At 38.8% G+C, this 20,739-nt stretch overlaps 1 protein-coding gene across 7 annotated transcripts in view; it reads left to right on the top strand.

The window, feature by feature from the left end:
* The window catches only part of LOC139355046 (uncharacterized), a 118,993-nt gene extending 100,171 nt beyond the window's left edge, over positions 1-18,822 (top strand). For 3 of the 7 annotated variants that reach the window (XM_070999328.1, XM_070999329.1, XM_070999327.1), the window contains exons 2-4: positions 12,552-12,685; positions 17,599-18,259; positions 18,313-18,822. In XM_070999328.1, the coding sequence (XP_070855429.1) occupies positions 12,552-12,685; positions 17,599-18,259; positions 18,313-18,491 (974 nt within the window). In that variant the 3' untranslated portion in view covers positions 18,492-18,822. Of the gene's footprint in view, positions 1-12,551; positions 12,686-17,567; positions 18,260-18,312 lie in introns of those variants that run through there. The other 4 variants (XM_070999330.1, XM_070999331.1, XR_011605816.1 and 1 more) reach the window with 3 other exon arrangements.
* The last annotated feature ends 1,917 nt before the right edge of the window (positions 18,823-20,739 follow it).

The following is a 20,739-nucleotide window of genomic DNA, read 5'->3' as shown; positions in this document are numbered from 1 at the left end:
TTTTTGTAAGTTTGTATTATAAAATTAATAACGAAAAGTACAACATTATTTAAAATGCAAGGATGGACAAAAGTGTTGCTACCTTAATTGCTTGTCCTCTTTGCCTTCACCCGCATTTTTTTTAGCGGAAACATGGAGAGAGAAAGAGAGGCATGCAAGTACTTTTTGTGCGTTCTCTTTGCGGTCGCTTTGCCTCCATTGGGTTCGGCTCTGCCGGCGTTGTAGACGACTGCGTATTGATTTTGTGCCAGTGCTAAATTTTGGACCTGCAGGGTTGTAACTGCATCCAAACATTTGTCATCAGCTTAAATCCCCTTAATTTTAATAAGAAAACCCAAATAATTAATGCTTGACTGCTTATACGATAAACTTATTATCTCTGATCATGTCCGCAAAAAAATTTTTAAGTCACTGAAAAGTATTCCACGCATTTTTCAAACTGAAAAGCATTAGCAAGAACTCAAATCGGCAAAGTGGCGTAACAACATATCAACATAAAATAAAATATACCCGTTCTTAAAGTCCAGTTTTTAAAAAAACGTTCTTAAACAATTGCATTATCAAAGATCACCTGTCTATTTTTTACTAAGACTATCGGAGATGCATATATTTCACATTTTTTGCCTCTGTGATTCTACATAAGTGCTTTTAAACATTCGATCAAATGTACCAGCAACGCCTCGTTCAACTTCTTGCCCTGCTATTTTCTCCGGTTCGCAAATTGTTGTGTAATCAATCTCTAGTAATTATTTTTCATAACAATTATCCTTTAAACCATCCTTGCCGTTCACCATTTTTTTTCTAAAACGACTTCCATTACTATATCCCTAATAATTTATTTTTTATACCTTCACTTCTTACCTCACTTGAAATAAGAAAACCTATATATTTAATGCTCGACTGCAAAAATGCACATTTGTCTAAGCGCAATTATAATTTATTATACCCGTTACTCGTAGAGTAAAAGGGTCTACTAGATTCGTCGGAAAGTATGTAACTGGCAGAAGGAAGCGTTTCCGACCCCATAAAGTATATATATTCTTGATCAGGATCACTAGCCGAGTCGATCTAGCCATGTCCGTCTGTCCGTCCGTCCGTCTGTCCGTATGAACGCTGAGATCTCGGATACTATACAAGCTACAATACTGGGATTAGGCATGCAGATTCCTGAGATTCCTGCGCAGCGAAAGTTTGTTTCAGCAGAGTGCCACGCCCACTCTAACGCCCACAAACCGCCCAAAACTGTGGCTCCTACAGTTTTGATGCTAGCATAAAAATTTTAACTGAAATGTATTGTTCTCGTCAATACCTATCGATTGACCTAAAAAAAAGTTTGCCGCGCCCACTCTAACGCCCACAAACCGCCCAAGCCTGTGGCGCCCACAATTTTTATGCTAGACAAAAAATTTTAACTGAAATGTATTGGTCTCGTCAATACCTATCGATTGACCCAAAAAAAAGTGTGCACGCCCAATTTAACGCCCACAAACCGCCCACAAACTTCAAAAAGTCGTAAATATGAACGCGGATATCTCGGAAACTATCAAAGATAGAAAGTGGGGATTCGGATTTAGATTCCGTAACCTTGTACGCAGCGCAAGTTTGTTACGCGTATATGCCACGCCCACTCTAACGCCCACAGACCGCATAAGCCTGTGGCGCCCCCAATTTTCATGCTAGAAAAAATTTTAATTTAACTTAACCTATCAATTGGCCCAAAAAAGTTTGCCACGCCCACTCTAATGCCCATAACGCTTAGATCTGTCTACCGTATCTCGACTATCAGATACCCGTTACTCAGCTAAAGGGACCAAAGGGAAATGGAGATATGCAAGTAGCAAGGCGAGATTGAAATGCGCCACCTACCCGAGATCTCGATAATTGATTATGTGGGCGGAAGACAGACTTATGCGTTATGGGCGTTAGAGTGGGCGTGGCAAACTTTTTTGGGTCAATCGATAGGTTAAGTTAACTAAAAATTTTTTCTAGCATGAAAATTGTGGGCGCTTTAGGTTTGGTCGGTTTGTGGGCGTTAAAGTGGGCGTGGCAATCTTTTTTTTTGATCAATCGATAGGTATTGACGAAACAAATACATTTCAGCTAAAATTTTTTATCTAGCATGAAAATTGTGGGCGCCACAGGTTTGCACGGATTGTGGGCGTTAGAGTGGGCGCGGCATATTTGCGTAACAAACTTGCGCAGCGTACAAGGCTACGGAGTTTAAATCTGAGATCTTATTTCTCTATCCTTGATAGTTTCGGAGATATTCGCGTTCATACTTACTGTTGGGGCGGGGTGGCTTGATCGTAGAAAATAGATCAAGCCCCAAGATCGAATGGTACGCAAAAAACACGGGGGTACTTTTGGGTTTTTACTCGACGTGCATAGGTGTTTATTAGTACTCTTTGAAATAGGAACTCGTTAAGCCTAACTTAACTTAAGCGCTCCAGAGTGGAGCTGAGACTTAGGGGAGAGATGGAGAGGGAGAGCGGACGGCAGTGCGAGCGCGCGAGATGTATACATCTGGATAAAACTGCCGCTCGACACTGCCTCCTGAAATTAAACGCCCTTTTGACGTAAACATTCTCCCCCCCTTTGCGAGGACACCCGTAGCAAGAACCTCAGGATAGTAGGCTCAGGAATAAATTTGAAGTGAAGATCGGTCGTCCGGTTGTAGGAGAGTGTGGTGGCCCTTTCCACACTTGTGGCAGTGATGACCACTGCGGCAGGAGTCCTTGGAATGATTGTGAGCCAAGCAATTGGAGCAATACTTCTGGATGTGTACTTCCTGGGGCCGATTCTGGGGGCTTAGCCGTAGAAAGTGGTGGCACTTCCGTAGAGGATGGATCTTTTGGCAGATTCGGCATTGGTAGGATTTAATACCTCGAGTGCGTCTGCCATCCAAGGCGGGATATGGAACCCAATGTTCAGATGGAGTATTCTTAGGAGGGACTTTTTGTACGGAAACTTGCGCTGGAAGGAATTTATTTTTGGAAATTCTGCCACTCGTTTTGTGTCTTTGGACTGGACGTGGTGGAGATTGGCAGATCGGAAGCTATCAACGGCCTCAAGAGTTCGATGGCGCTCCGTCAAATAGGAATCAAGGTTAAGCCACGTAGGAATTTCGGCTTTTTTTTTGATGGATTGCTCCCATAATGAGAGAGTGAGCTTTGGTAGTTTTGTCGAGCACATATAAACCAGGATAGGGTCCCAATTCTCAATATTAACACCGGAAAATTTTAAAAAAGTAAAGCAACCTTGAAAAGTGCGTTGAAGTTCTTTTAAGGCTGCTCCCGACTTTTGTGCTATGGATTGCACATTAAAAAGTGACTCTTCACCTGCAATCGCTTATTTTCGAAACGCTCAGTTAGTTATTCCAGGCTGAGCGAAAGACATCATTGGAGAGTGGGGATCTTGAAACTATGGAATGAGCTTCGCCGCTTGTTTTTGAATTTAACTGGAATAATAATATATTGCCGTGAAAAGGTTCCGGAAAGTCGGCCAACGAAGATAATCGCCAGAGAAAACCTCTGTGTCGATAGGAGGAAGCCGATTTTGAGACGGAGTTACTGGAGCTTAAGGTATTTGGGAGGAGCCTTTTTGGAATTGTTCCATCAGCTGCGCGGCAAGTATTTTATAAGTGGAGTACGTTTGGTAATACTTGGACTTTAGTATGGATTTCGTGTCTGCGGCGCTCTCGCCTGCAGCTATAATGCAGTCGGAGCATATGTCTTAAGCTGCCTTTACCGTTTGCCACAATGGATTGAAGTGATCTGGTCGGATTATACAGGTGGATAACGTTGGGGAAGGAGCACCTGGAGCGTTCACAGTGGCCTCAAAGAGGATCAGACAGTCAACTGTGGCCATAAATCGGCTTAAAGCGGATTTTACTGATGTTGCCATGAAGTAAAATAATTTAGAATTTTAAGTCAGTAAGGAAACAGGCTTAAATCCAATTGGAATTTAGGAATCAATCATGATTGTAAATATATACGGTCACACTGTCGGATAGGCAGATTCAATAAATATTTATTATATCGGATGGTCGGACTTATGTAAAGAATTACGGACTTTAATATTGTATGTTTGAAAGGCACATTTATTGTGAGCTCTTGACCCACTGTGCACTGGCGAAAATATCGATATACGTATGTATGTACACTGTACATATGTACATATGTGGGGTGCAAATAGCGAAATAACGTTGCGGGAATTGTAAAGACTTCGCTTATGTTTGTTTGTCGGTGCGTGTGTTTGTCACCTACACAACTAAATTGCAGACGAATTGCTGGAGTACATTTGTGGATATTGTAACTTTGTTTTTAATTTTAGAAATAATTTAACCGTACTTGTAGGTCGAGAAAAGTAGTTAGAGTGGACTGTATAAGAAAAAGTACTTAGAGTGGACTGTATAAGAATGTTTTTGTAAATATACACACAGTACAAAATAAAGAGTGCAAATCTTAAGGAAATATTTGATGATCGGGAATTTTTTACTGTGGCTGAGAAATATTTTACACACAATTGGAATTGAAAATATATTTGAGAAATATTTTAGTTTAATAGTAGCACTGAAATATCTACTGGAATTGTTTCAAGTGTACAATTGTGGGCAAAAGAAACTGGAATATTGTCGTGCACAAATATCGGAATGGTAATACATATATTCAATGCCGTTGCGGCGGATTAATCACTTTTGGATTTAGACAATAAGTTATTCGAAATAGGGTTCGAAAAACTGGCTGTACGACCGGCAATTATAGTAAGTGGAACTTATCTGAAAATAGAAGAAGCCCCAAGATCGAATGGTACGCAAAAAACTCGGGGGTATTTTTGGGTTTTTACGCGACGTGCATAGGTGTTTATTAGTACACTTTGAAGCTGTGACTTAGGGGAGAGATGGAGAGGGAGAGCGGACGGTAGTGCGAGCGCGCGAGATGTAGACATCTGGATAAAACTGCCGCTCGACACTGCCTCCTGAAATTAAACGCCCTTTTGACGTAAACACGTTTGTGGGCGTGGTAAAATTTTTTTTTTTGGGTCAATCGATAGGTATTATTGAGAACAATACATTTCAGTTAAAATTTTTAGTCTAGCATCAAGACTGTAGGAGCCACAGTTCTGGGCGGTTTGTGGGCGTTAGAGTGGGCGTGGCACATTGCTGAACAAACTTGCGCTGTGCAGGAATCTCAGGAATCTGCATGCCTAATCCCAGTACTGTAGCTCCTATAGTTTCCGAGATCTCAGCGTTCATACGGACAGACGGACAGACAGACATGGCTAGATCGACTCGGCTAGTGATCCTGATCAAGAATATATATACTTTATGGGGTCGGAAACGCTTCCTTCTGCCTGTTACATACTTTCCGACGAATCTAGTACACCCTTTTCTCTACGAGTAACTGGTATAACAAATGGAATTTTGGGGCAGCTTGGGGTTGCCTATTGCACCAGTTTATACCAAATGATACCGAAACGTGGCAAAGATCAAACAACTGCCTCGTCGTATAGACCAATAAGCTTTCTATCATGCTTATCCAAACTTTTCGAAAAATGCGTGCTGACTCGGAATCGCATTAATCCACATTAATTCTAAAAGAGGATCGACCAGTCGTCTTATATGGCGAAAGGCTTTATTCATAGTTTGGGCAGAGGCACTGGTTAAAGACACACCAATGATCAGCTTGAGAAAATTCAGCCAAAAGTGTATCACCAATAGAGTTCATTGTTTCATCATCATCATCAGACAAAATAGCAAAACTATTTTTCCCTAAGTAGAAAGACTCTTCTCTATTATAAGGGCATAAAGGTAAATTCACATTGACGACAAATAATTTTTTTCCTGGTCAGATTGTCAATCGTCACATTGGTCAAGATTCCTCCTTAGTCTTAGATACTTAACCCAGTTAACCGCTCTTCATCAGCAACTCTTGCTAATCCCCATAGGGTTTATTTGCTGATTTAATACAGTTGGTAAAGGTTTAAGAGAGCAGCAAATGTGAAAAGGCGCTGGTTTGGGCTGATGTGTGTGTGAAAGCTCGCATTGTCATGGTACACAATGATCCGTCTCCTCTTGTCCGTTTTTCGGTTTTCTCCAAAGATTTCAAGCAAACAAATTGCTCAAGCGGAACAGTCGCTACATTACCAGATTTACCGAAGAAACAGGCGAAAATTTGCTTTGAAGTGCTTCTTCCACAAACAACTTTCGTTGAATTTAGCTCGTATCTGAAGACCCACACGGTCGATTGCCGTTTTGTTTCAGGGTCATTAGCATAGATTCGTCTTTCCAACAATTTGAATGGAGCTTTTATCGATAAAAGTCCAAACTTTTTTTTAAGAAACGGCCAATTAGTCTTAATATGGCTAGAAGTGACCTGCTCTTGCTAGTGTGAGTACCCACAATCTTGCTTGTGTGAGTAAACACAACGAGCAAGCAAGTGCGTATATGTGCGTCCTGATTCGAGAAGACGATTTTCGATCCCAAAACATTTCTGAGCTAAGAAACATATTTATTTACAGCCGTAAAAAAGAGTGAGTGAACGGTATTTGTCAAAAAAAACTTCTATGATTTAACTGGATGTAAAAATTAAAATTAACTTCAATACTCAAAATGGGTAGTTTTCAAGAAATATATGTCGGAGAGGAGGTAGTTCAGTCTTTCGTTAGGCATGATACTTTAAGGTGTGACCATGGGTAAAACTGGTACATACCAGTTCTGGTATGATGGGGACTCAGTTTGCGAACTGAGGTTTTGTGTGGCTTCGTTGCGTTGCTGGGTCTGGTCGCTCCCTTTTTCTTTTCGTCCTGAGCTATAACGTGGTGTACAGTTGAGGACTGCTAAAAGGTTAATTATTATGAGCAACAAAGGCAACGAAGACTCGCTGCATCAGCCAGAACTCAATATGGAACAATAACAAGCAATCGATCAAGCGACTAAAGAGAACCTGCATGGAGAAGGCTCAAATTTTCCGACATCTGAAGTGGATTTCGGCCCTAACCAAACAATTCGAGGGAAAAAGAGTGTAGCTATGCGCTATAGTGGAGCCTCAATCGAGTATGCTGGTCAATGGTGAGAGATTTCTAATTACCTTTGATTCGGGAGCTGAGTGCTCATTAATTAAGGAAAGCGTTTCTAATAAGTTAGTTGGTAAGAGGATTCATAGCGTTATTTCTTTAAAGGGGGTAGGTAATGCCAATACTTACAGTAACGCACAAGTTGAACCAAACATTATGATTGATGGCAATTCCTTGGTTGTTTTGATGCATATAGTACCAGACGAATGTATGAAAAATAATATTGTAATCGGCAGAGAAATATTGGCTCAAGGGTTTTCAGTAGAAGTCTCCTACGATAATTTTAAAATTGTTCAAAATAAAGTTGTAAACATTTGTGAAATGGTCGAAAATGAAAAGAAATGTTAATATCATTGCTAAAGCAACATTCTAAAGCTTTTATCGAAGGCACTCAGCAAACGCGTGTGAGTACTGGGGAAATGCGTATTCGTTTGATTGAATCGACTAAGACTGTGCACAGGCGACCATACAGGTTTAGTCCAAGCGAACGGGAGTTAGTACGTCCTAAAATTAAAGAATTGATCGAATATAAAGTTATCAGGCCTAGTAACTCACCATTTGCAAGTCCTGCATTATTAGTAAAGAAAAAAATCGGCTCAGCAAGACTATGTGTTGATTATAGAGAATTAAATAAAAATACCGTAGCTAATAAGTTTCCATTACCGTTAATATCAGATCAAATAGCTAGACTTAGGGGAGCTAAATATTTCACTTCTCTTGACATGGCTAGCGGGTATTACCAGATTTCAATGCACCCTGAATCAATCGGATATACTGCTTTTGTTACTCCTGATGGGCAGTACGAATTTCTTGCGATGCCTTTTGGATTAAAAAACGCACCTTCAGTGTTTCAGAGAGCTGTATTAAAGATACTCGGCAGTCTTGCTCATTCGTTTGTAACTGTTTATATGGACGATATATTAATTGTTTCAGAAACGAAGGAAGAAGCGTATGAGCGTTTGAAACTCGTATTAGACGTTTTGATGAAGGCAGGATTCTCTTATAACATTTCAAAGTGCTTTTTCTTGAAAACTACAGTTCGCTACCTTGGCTATGAGATACAAGCGGGGGAGATACTTCCAAATCCTAACAAAATAGAATCACTAGTTGCGTTGACTCCTCCGAAGCCAGTTGCTTCTCTAAGACAATTCATTGGGTTAGCGTCATATTTTCGTCAATTCATTCCGGGGTGTTCTCAACTGATGAAGACTTTATATTTTCTCACATCTGAAAAGAATAGTTTTGATTGGCAAACACAACATGAACAAATTCGCAGTAAAATCATTAGTGTATTAACAAACAAGCCTGTCTTGATTATTTTTGATCCTCAGTTTCCGATAGAACTGCATACCGACGCCAGCTCTATCGGGTATGGTGCCATCCTTTTGCACCGCATAAACTCTAAGCCCCATGTGGTTGAATACTTTAGCAGAGAAACTAGCCCCTGTGCGTCCAAAAATACATCATATGAATTAGAAACGTTGGCTGTCCTGAATGCTGTAAAACATTTCCGTCACTATCTGCATGGGAGAAAACTCGTGATTTGTTTACTCGTAGAGTAAAAGGGTATACTAGATTCGTCGGAAAGTATGTAACAGGCAGAAGGAAGCGTTTCCGACCCCATTGAGTATATAAGTCCATGTCCGTCTGTCCGGATGAATGCTGAGATCTCGGAAACTATAAGAGCTAGGCTATTGAGTTTTGGTGTGCAGATTCCTGAGCTTCTTACGCAGCGCAAGTTTGTTTCAGCAGAGTGCCACGACCACTCTAACGCCCACAAACCGCCCAAAACTGTGGCTCCTACAGTTTTGATGCTAGAACACAAATTTTAGCTGAAATGTATTTTTCTCATCAATACCTATCGATTGACCTAAAAAAAAAAGTTTGCCGCGCCCACTTTAACGCCCACAAACCGCACAAACCTGTGACGCCCACAATTTTCAAGCTAGATAAAAAATTTTAGCTGAAATGTATTGGTCTCGTCAATACCTATCGATTGATCCAAAAAAAAAATTGCCAAGCCCACTCTAACGCCCATAACGCTTAAATCTGTCTACCGCCGGTAGGTGGCGCATTTTAGTCTCGCTTTGTTGCTTGCATATCTCCATTTAGCTGAGTAACGGGTATTTGATAGTCGAGGTACTCGACTATTGCGTTCTTCCTTGTTACTGACTGTAATTCAATCAAATCCTCTCGAAATAAAGTCGAGTTGTCACCTAGGATTTATCGTTGGGTGGAGTTCCTACAAACATTTGAATTCGAAATTGAATACAGAGAAGGTAAACGTATGGCACACGTGGACTTTCTATCTAGGAACCCTGTGTCCAAAAAATAAGTCAGTACCAAATAAAATAGAAGAAAAACGAATTGACTTAACATAAATATCGGAGAACTGGATACTAGTGGAACAACAAAAGGATCCAGAGATATCTGAAATCTTAACTAAGTTGAGGAATGACGATTTACCATTGGCATTATTTGCCACTTATGAAACTAGATCAAATGTTTTGTATAGAAAGATTCAGAGGAATTCAAGAACTCGTTGTTTACCTGTAGTGCCTCGTACTTTTCGCTGGTCAGTTATAAATCAGGTACATGAGTCTATCATGCATCTAGGTTGGGAGAAAACACTGGATAAGAGGTACGATCATTACTGGTTTTCGGGTATGGCAAAATATGTTCGACGATTTGTGGAGAATTGCATTACATGCAGAGTTTCTAAGGGTACGTCAGGAAAACCTCAAATGGAATTACACCCAATTCCAAAAATAGGCAGTCCTTGGCACACTGTTCACATAGATATATCGGGAAAATTAAGCGGAAAAAGTGATCGTAAAGAATATGTTATTGTACAAATCGAAGCTTTTACAAAATACTTTTATCTATTTCACACCTTTTCCTTGGATGCTAATACTTGTAAAAACGCAATGAAATCTTCGATTGCCATTTTTGGCGTGCCAACACGTTTAATTGCCGAGCAGGGGCGCAGCTTCACGGGCACAAAGTTCGTGCAATTTTGTTCTAGCCAAAAAATACAATTACATCTAATTGGAACGGGCGCAAGTCGAGCCAACGTTCAAGTTGAAAGGGTCATGAGTACACTGAAGAATCTGTTGACGGCTGTTGAGACAAGCTCTAGATCGTGGCAGGATGCACTGGGGGATGTACAGTTAGCTCTTAACTGTACAGTTAATCGTAGCACTAAGTGTAGTCCTTTAGAACTTTTGATTGGTAAATTTGGGCGACCACTGGGGTTGATACCTATTAGTAATACCGAAGATGAAATTGACAAGATTAAATCAAGGGAGTTGGCCACTAAGAACATGAAGGAGGCCGCTAGATATGAGAAGACAAAATTTGATAAAAATAAGGCTAAAGTAACAAGGTTCTGTGTGGGTGACTTTGTGCTGCTTAAAAACAGCGAGAGACATCAAACGAAATTATATCCAAAGTTCAGAGGACCCTTTTTGGTGGTCGAGGCATTGGACGGAGACCGATACGTTTTAAAGTCTACACAGAACAATAGGCGTTACTAGTACCCACACGAAAGTTTGCGAAAGTTACCGGATGTGCAAATTTCAAAAGAGCTTGATGTATATTACAAAGAACAAAGTCAGTTGGAAAAACCTGTTGAAAAAAAAGAGAGTGTTCGTGAAGCCATGTGATTGGCGATGGACGAAAGTTGCTTTAGTAATGTATTTTAGTAATGTGTTTGATGAATTCGTGAAGTCATGTGGTTGGCGATATACGAGAGTTTCTTTACAAATGTGTTTAATGAATTCGTGAAGCCAAGTTATGGGCGATGGACGAGTAATGCGGTTAATGAATTTGTGAAGCCATGTTTTTGGGCGATGGACAATTTAATTTGTTTGAAAATGTGTTAAGCCTATGTGTGGCGAAGAATTTAAAAGCTGGATAGTAAAAGTCTAGTTATGTATTTTGATTTACGAATTAACGATTTGAACTGATTAATGTATAATTTGAAGATGTTTTATTGATCTCTTGTTTGGAAATGTAACTAAAAAAAAAATGGTTTATAAGAAAATATAACAAAGATATGTTAAAATAGCCTACATGTTAAAAATAGAAGTTAAGTTATGTTAATGAACATTATATGGATTTGAGATTATGTGGTTAAGTTCTTCGGAAGCATTCAATAAAAATACTAAATTGGAATGAAATTTAGATGTTATTATAGACACGAGGACGTGTATATGTCAGGATGGCCGTGTCGGAGAGGAGGTAGTTCAGTCTTTCGTTAGGCATGATACTTTAAGGTGTGACCATGGGTAAAACTGGTACATACCAGTTCTGGTATGATGGGGACTCAGTTTGCGAACTGAGGTTTTGTGTGGCTTCGTTGCGTTGCTGGGTCTGGTCGCTCCCTTTTTCTTTTCGTCCTGAGCTATAACGTGGTGTACAATTGAGGACTGCTAAAAGGTTAATTATTATGAGCAACAAAGGCAACGAAGACTCGCTGCATCAGCCAGAACTCAATATGGAGCAACAACAAGCAATCGGGCAAGCGACTAATGCGAACCTTCATGGAGAAGGCTCCAATTTTCCGACATATACATATGTAATATTAAAATATTTATACCCGTTACTCGTAGAGTATAAGGGTATACTAGATTCGTCGGAAAGTATGTAACAGGTAGAAGGAAGCGTTTCCGAAGTATATAATATTCTTGATCAGTTTGCCACGCCCACTTTAACGCCCACAAACCGTCAACAAACTTCAAAAAATCGTAGATATGAACGCGGATATCTCGGACACTATCAAGGAAAGGGATTCCAAATTGAGATTCCGTAGCCTTGTACGCAGCGCAAGTTTGTTACACGAATATGTCACCCCCACTTTAACGCCCACAAACCGCCCAAACCTCTGGCGCCCAAAATTTTCTTGCTAAAAAAATGTTAACTGAAATGTATTAGTCTCGATTGACCCAAAAAAGTTTGCCACGCCCACTTTAACGCCCACAAACCTCCCAAATCTGTGGTGCCCACAATTTGTATGCTAGATTCAAAAAAATTTGAAATGTTGATTTGATTTGAAAAAAAAAAAGGTTGCCACGCCCACTCTAACGCCCACAAACCGTCTAAGCCTGTGGCGCCCACAATTTTCATGCCAGAAAAAAATGTTAATGGAAATGTATTAGTCTCGTCAATACCTATCGATTGGCCCCAAAAAAAGTTTGCTACGCCCACTCTAACGGCCATAACGCCTAAATATGTCTACCGCCCACATAACAATACATTAAGATCGCGGGTAGGTGGCGCATTTCAATCTCGCTTTACTGCTTGCATATCTTCATTTCCCTTTGGTTCCTTTAGCTGAGTAACGGGTATCTGATAGTCGAGGTACTCGACTAGAGCGTTCTCCCTTGTTTTATGTTTGGTTTTATGGACAAAAGTCTAAAAAACTATCCTACCGATTAAAAATATAATCTAATTAATAATTGCCTATTTAAACATAGGTTTTCATAAATGTGACACTCGGCCATTTGTAGTTGAGGGTCAACAAGTTGGTCTCATCAAGTCAGATGTTCTAAAGCATCTCATAAAGTATCCTGAAGTATTTTGCACCCGGGACTGCGAGCAAACCAAACAGGTGAGTGGAATCCAAAAGGGGGTATGCGATAACTCCCACGGGCATTTTTTTCAAGAACCAAAAATATTTGTTGTATTTTGTTTTTATAAGTGTAAAAATTTACATTCAACACAAATAATAAAGACCAAAATCATTCACTTTTCTCAATCTATAAATTCTCCCAATGATCGTACAGTTTTTGATTTTTCTTTTTTTTTTGGTTTAATTGTAGTTTAAAGGGGGTAGGGCTTTGAAGGCGAAAACAACAGGTTTACTCTCGAATTTTTTTTAAGTGGACAATGTCATTAATATCCTCAATTATAAAACGAGCACATGTATTTGAACATTTGATCAGGCCAGCCTCTTGCATGCTCAAAGCTCAAAGGCGGACAAGTTCCAGTGATTGGGGATCTGGATTGCAAACGGAAGCCCAGAACTCAAAGCTCACTTCCAGGACGATATCTAATTGACAGACAAATATGCAAGCTGGCCATCAATAAATCAATAAATGGAAACCCACAAAAAGCGCTTAGACTTGGCCCAAGACTCTGACTCTGCTCACTTTTCGGTGCAGCACTTTCAAAATGAGGGTCATAAATTGAGCAATTTTAATTTAAAATCAAATCCAAAAATTGAAAAGCTATTTTTATCACCGGCAAAAGAAAGATTGAAAAATATTTCTTCATATACTTACTCAGCTATAGGGACCAATGGGAGATGGAGATATGCCAGCAGCAAAGAGAGATTGTAATGCGCCACATACCCGCGATCTCAATATATGGTTATGTGGGCGGCACACAGATTTAAGCGTTATGGGCGTTAGAGTGGGCGTGACAATCTTTTTAGGGTTAATCGATATGTATTGAGGAGAGAAATACATTTCAGTTAAACTTTTTGTAGCATGAAAACTGTGGGCGCCTCACCTTGGCAACCTTTTTTGGGTTAATCGATAGGTATTAACAAGATAATACTTTTTAGTTAACATTTTTTTCTAGCTTGCAAATTGTGGGTGCCACAGGTTATGGCTGTTTGTGGGCGTTAGCGTGGGCTTGACATATTCGCGTAACAAACTTGCACTGCGTACAAGGCTACGAAATCTAAATCTGAAATCCCAATTCTCTATCTTCGATAGTATCCGAGATATTCGCATTTATATTAACGATTTTTTAACGTTTGTGAGCGGTTCGTGAGTAGGCGAGGCACACTTACGAAACAAACTTGCGCTGCGCAGGAATCTCTAGAATCTGCATGCTTAATTCCAGTATTGCAGCTTTTACAGTTTCTAGGATCACAGCGTTCAGACGGAAAGACGGACATGACTAGATCTAGTCGATCCTGATCAAGAATATATATACTGTCTAACTGTTACATACTTTCCGACAAATCTAGTACTCTACGAGTAATGGGTATAATAAAAACAAGGAAGAACGCTATAGTCGAGAACCTCGACTATCAGATACCCGTTACTCAGCTTATGGGAGCAAAGAGAAATGGAGATATGCAAGCAGCAAAGCGAGATTGAAATGCGCCACCTACCCGTGATCTCAATATGTGGCTATGTGGGCGGTAGACAGATTTAAGCTTTTTTTTTGGATCAATCGATAAGCATTGACGAGACCAACAAATTTCAGTTGAAGTTTTGTATCTAGCCTGAAAATTGTGGGCGCCACAGGCTTGTGCGGTTTGTTGGCGTTAAAGTGGGCGTGGCAAACTTTTTTTTGGATCAATCGATTGATATTGACGAGACCAATACATTTCAGTTAAAATTTTTAATCTAGCATGAAAAGCATGTGGGCGCTACAGGCTTGGGCGGTTTGTGGGCGTTAGAGTGGGCGTGGCATATTTGCGTAACAAACTTGCGCTGCGTACAAGGCTACGGAATCTAAATCTGAGATCCCATTTCTCCATCTTTGATAGTTTCCTAGATATTCTCGTTCATATTTACGACTTTTTGAAGCTTGTGGGCGGTTTGTGGGCGTTAAAGTGGGCGTGGCAAACTTTTTTTGGATCAATCGGTAGGTATTGATGAGAACAATACGTTTCAGTTAAAATTTTTTTTTTCATTATTGTAGCTCTTATAGTTTCCGAGATCTCGCTTCCGTTTAATGTCCCGCAAGCTCCAGACCATATCCCTTACCACTAGCAGCACTGTCACGGCCAACGAACAGCTTTAATGTCGGTTTGTAGCTCCGCGGTGTTAAGTTCGGAGACCTTGTTCACGAGGGAAAGAAGCTTCCCCTTAGCCGTGCGTCTTACAGCCTGCCCTAGCTCCTTCATCTACCCTAGCTTCCTTGATTGGTTGGTAATAGAACGATTACCTTTCATTAGCTTCCTAGCTCCCTGGCCAACAGGCTCTGGTCGATCAGATGTTCTAGCCCATGCGTCTGCTCATTTTCTGCAGCTTTGATTGTCGGAAATTTTAAAACTATCGTATCAATGATACTTGTTGTTTAAAAAAAATATAATTTTAATATTTGAAAATACCGCAAAAATTATCGACACAAAAATTAAATAGTCGCTAACTATTTTCTGTACAGTTGTGTCTTTCATAAGCCCAAGAAAACGCAAGTGGTCATAGTATAATAGAATTTGTTGTTAAGAACTCGTGCTATCAATTATAAAACACTATAATATTTTATTTTATTTTAACCATGAACTGCAAAACAAAATTAATTTCAGACATGAAATACCAATTATACCTATTACTCGTAAAGTAAAAGTGTATACTTTCGTTGGAAAGTATGTAACAGGTAGACGGAAGCGTTTCCGTACCAATAAGGTACATATATTCTTGTTCAGGATCACTAGCCTATCTATCGACCTAGCCACGTCCGTCTGTCTGTCCGAAGACTACGAAAGGTAGAAAGTTGAGACTTGGCATGTAGATTCTTGAGCTTCTTGCTTAGCGTAAGTTTATTTCAGCAGGGTGCCAAGCCAATAGCCATATTAATAGCCATTTAAATTTAAATTAAGTACCCATCTACGTGTTAAAAATTACTGAAAGCGAACCATTTATTAAAAATTTATAAGCAAATAATAAATAGTTCGAAAATTCTATCGAGATTGCACACCACATACAACAAATCAGCATGCAGAATCTGAATGCCCAATCGCAACATTCTAGCTCTTATAGTTTCCGAGATCTCAGCGTTCATACGGACAGAAGGCCATGGCCGCGTTAAGCAGAACAACATGATAAATTATTACTGAGGGATCAGTATTCAGTGATCAAGTTTGTGCTGCTAAACGCTTATAATCATAATGACGACGAAAATGTAAAATATTTAAAAAAAATCTCCATTGTGAAATTCAAATGTTTTATATATGTTGCTCATAGCGTAAGTTTTTGACAATTACTTCATAAAAATGCTAGAATTACGTTTGTAAAAATAATATAGGGTACCATCCCAACTACTGCATTGCGCACAGCAATCGTGGTTACTTAAAAATTAAAAGGAACAGAACAGTTGTAAAGAATTTAACTATTTTCATGGTTTTTATACCCTTGCAGAGGATATTATGATTTCAGTCAGAAGTTTGCAACGCAGTGAAGGATACATTTCCAACCCCATAAAATGTATATATTGTTGATCAGCATCACTAGACTAGACGATCTAGCCATGTCCGTCTGTCCGTCTGTTTCTACGCAAACTAGTCTCCCAGTTTTAAAGCTATCGGGCTGAAACTTTCCCAAAAGTTTTCTTTCTTTTGCAGGTAGTATATAAGTCGGAACCAGCCGGATCGGACTACTATATCTTATAGCTCATTAAGGAATAATCAGAAAAAAAATAGTTTTTAAATTAAATCTTTGGTGTTTTTAAACATATATCCTCCTACGTTTGGAAATAACATTTTTTAATTAGCTCTGAATTTCGAATTTAATTTTATTACTATATCTTATAGCTGCCATAGTAACGTTAGGAAAATTGGTGGGAAAATTCTGTGTTTTTTGCCATATTATCTTATACTATTGGGAACATCATTTTTAGTATTTTTAGGAATTTTGAATTAAATTAAATAATTAACTTCGGCTTGCCGAAGCTAACTTCCTTTCGTGTTCAATAATCGTTCTGTTAACTCTTATCGATGTTTCACTCATCGATACACGCCAACAGCAAAGTATCATGAAAACGTACCGTATTATTTTCACGGACCTGCAAGAATTTTTGCGCCATGATTAGTAATCATGTTCATTCAGCAGAACTATCGTATGAACTCCATCAGTGATCAGGTATCGTTTTGTCCTGCTGAACGCGGCCATTGTTTATATATGTGAAAAATATCGATATTTTTATATATTTCCGACATCATCTAGTGCTAGGCTGCTGCCCTCGCACTCTACCCTTTTTCTGCTGATCTCGCTAGAAGCTCTGAAGCGGCGTATGGAAGCCATCGGTGTGCCTCCATTTACATTTGGCACCAATCCTAAGCTAACGGAAGTCTGCTGTGCCCACGATCCTCTGCAGGGCATTTATATAAAATTTAAAAGGAACCTTCCAGTATTTCCAATTTCCAGGCGTGTGTCCGGAGCGGTTTTAAAACGTGACCGCACTTTCTCTTTACAGAACTCTCTTGTGTGACTGTGCGGCTTAAGAGGTGAAAAGATTACTTGATACCATCCATACAATGGATATCCATAACTTTATATTGAATAAAGATATGATGAAACATTTAATGCTCATAAGCCTGCATCAAAACGCTGTCGAACAATTTTTGATTTGTGTTTTTATTGGCTTAAAATAAATATCAACTTACATTTTTTTTATTTACCTTGTGTTATTTACCAAATTTCCATTTTTATTTTGTGTCAATCAACGACCATGACCATGGGCAATATAGCAATGGGAGTTTTCGCATACACCCAATCCAAACTAATAATTCAAATTGAAAATGAAACTAATAGTTCAAATTGAAAATGACTTTATTTAAAATAGGGGTTTGTTGAGCTGAATCCTGCATTCCGTGATTACAATGAGCGCACTGAGCAACTCGAAAAGGTATTGCGTAACCTACGTTCCGAGGGATTACTTCCTGCTTTAAAGGGATGGAGGGATGAGTACTTTGAAGTAAAGTCGGAACACAGGGCTCTACTGAAAATGGAACGAGCAGCAACACCGCTTTTTGGAGTGCGCAAGTATGGCGTCGATATCAACGGTTACGTGAGACATCCGACGCTTGGATTATGTATTTGGCTGCAGCAGCGATCCAATACAAAAGAGACATGGCCTGGAAAGTGGGACAATATGGTAGGCGGTGGACTTTCTGTAGGCCTTGGCATTAAGGAGACAGCCATTAAGGAGGCAGCTGAGGAGGCATCAATTCCTTTTCATCTTGTCAAGAGCTTGGTGTCCGCAGGATGTGTCTCATTTTACTTTGAAAGCCGGCAAGGGCTTTTTCCCAATACCGAATATGTTTTCGACTTAGAGCTACCGGTTGACTTTGTTCCGCAAAATGCTGACGGAGAGGTACAGGCTTTCGAGCTGCTTCCAGCCAAGGAGTGCATGGACCGAGTATTTACTTCAGATTTTAAAACAACTTCAGCGCCTGTGGTTATTGATTTTCTTATCCGACACGGACATATAACTGCTGATGATGGTAATTTGTAAATTGTAAGTATCGTCTCAAATATTAATTGTTTATTTTTGCAGTGGTAGACTTTACGCAAATCGTTGAGCTCTTGCACGTTCCCTTACAGTCCTTTTATACGTACAAGGCACACTTGGGGCAGTCTCAAAGGCAACATCAGAATTTGCAGGGCGAAACCAAAAATTACCGCTGTTCAAGCTTACAAAAATCGATGGAGAATGGGCACAAAAGGGCAACTTAATCATAAATTTATAGTTTTCAGGAAATCAGGAATGTGTCAAACCAGAATCAAAAGACTGTTATTGAAGTGAAATTTCCAAACCCAAGACAGCAGCTAATGACGGATAAAACATATATATGTATGTTATATTTATTACCCAAACTAAACCAAACGAAATGACGAGATAGACAGAAAAACGAGCAACTAAACCTAAACTAATAACTGACATTTTTATTGACGAAAATTTAAAAGTTTAAAGCTAGGACTGCAAAAGTTAAAAATTAAGCAGATAAGTAAATAAAGCTTAATAAACCGGATTATGTTGTAGATCAGCGGTCGGCACGGAATACAATGACATTTTGTTTTTTATTTATGTGAGAAATTTGCACGGGGCAGATAACCGATGTGTATGTAACGACGGCTGTCCTACGGGGTACGTGTGCTGACAGAGACTGAGCGAAGCTATTTTCTATGCCCGCTTAATGGGACGCTGCCGACCGCTGTGGTAAAATTTGAAGGTATCAATTATTTCCTAAGATAATTACGTTGCAAGTGATTGCCGTAAGCTTTAAGTTTATGTAAGTATATCGTTAAATGTCGTTTTATTGATAAAAAACCGAATTTCAGCGTTTTATGTTAAATATGTATTTATATATATTTGTCGAAAGTTTGCATTTGTTCTTGCAATGTTTTTTCCATAATATACCAATTACATTTACGTCTACAACTTTTAAAATGCTTTGAAGAACACGGACAACTTAAAAAATGTATTGAATATAGTCAAATAGCAAAATTATTTGATATTAAAATAACATTCACTACTATGTGCTTACCACAGTGCTCAAATTTAAGTTAAATCGACATTATGTTAGATAGTTTTCTTTTCAAATTTTAATTTATTTTGTCTCTTAATAAAAAAGGATTCATTATTTGTTTACAACTTACTGAAATTTAGTCTCGACAATATTACATTAAAGATAAACCATTTTATCATCAAGGTTCTTTTCGTTTTTATCATCCGTCAACAGCCTTGAACCAATCAGTGGCCGGAAAAGAGGCCAACTGTCTTATCGCACGTATTAATAAAACGGTTTCATACCAGTGCACGCTTTTACGTAATACAAAAAATTACAACCATACACAAATGTGCCTTGCTCAATTTTACAAAGAAAAAAGCATTTACAAAAAGAAAAAAAATCTTAAGATGTTAGTATTCAGGGACCTTAAGCTATATTCAAAACAACAAAGAACGGTATATACGACCATCTCGACTCTTAGATACCCGTTACTTAGCTAAGGGAAGTGCGAGGGAGATAAGCATGCAGCAAATTGGCTGTTTACGATGTTGCAAACTTTATTTGCTCATAACTCAATGCGAAACAAATCTCATTCACACTTTTACGAAATGTTTAAAAATATGGGTGATATCCAGGTTTTAGCGTTATGGACGTTAAAGTGGGCGTGGCACTCCGCTGAATCAAACTTCCGCTACCCTAGAACTCCTAGAATCTGTATGCTTCATCTCAACTATATAGCTTTTATGGTTTCCGCGATGTCAGCGTTCATACTGACGGAATAGTTCATGATATCTTATATAATAATAAAAATATGTAATATATAAGTGACATATGTATGTAATATATTCAGACTGTGAACATATTAAAATTTAATATAAAACGTTTGGAATGTAATATAATCAGCGGTTCATATATAGACAATACACCGAGTCACATATTACAAGAGTTTGGCATAAATGTTCCGCCTGGGTATAAAATGACGGTGACACCACATAACCTAATTTATTTTCCAATCAACTATGACGAAATAAGCACATTATCTATACGAATAGTTGATCAAAACAGTGATTTGGTGAACTTACATGGTGAAAACGTTTCGATTCGCATGCACATTTCGTTATAAGTTATACAAAAACTAGCTAAAGTCTTCAGCCAAGCATTACTAATTGTAAAGCTGTAAACAGGATAAGCTGTAAAAAATATCACTTATTTTGAAAAATCTTCGGGTATAATAAAAACATTGAACGAAATTTTAAACGTTCGAGAAAAGGTTTACTCAGGTGAGAGTATTTTAAGGAAAGAGTTTTTTATTTATTTATTGTATAATAAAACATTTAAACCAAAAGATTAAATTCGAATTACTACCCAAAAAATTTCGCTTAATTTTCAAGGAATTATTAGAAAAAATTCACCAAATGGACCTACAACTGATAATGTTACAACTTTTTTTTTAATGATTGATACAACTTGTA

The sequence above is a fragment of the Drosophila suzukii genome, unplaced genomic scaffold (assembly GCF_043229965.1).
Source record: "Drosophila suzukii unplaced genomic scaffold, CBGP_Dsuzu_IsoJpt1.0 scf_7, whole genome shotgun sequence".
Classification (NCBI taxonomy): Eukaryota; Metazoa; Arthropoda; class Insecta; order Diptera; family Drosophilidae; genus Drosophila; species Drosophila suzukii.
Note: the sequence above shows the minus strand (reverse complement) of the source record. Positions and strands in the feature narration are given on the sequence as shown.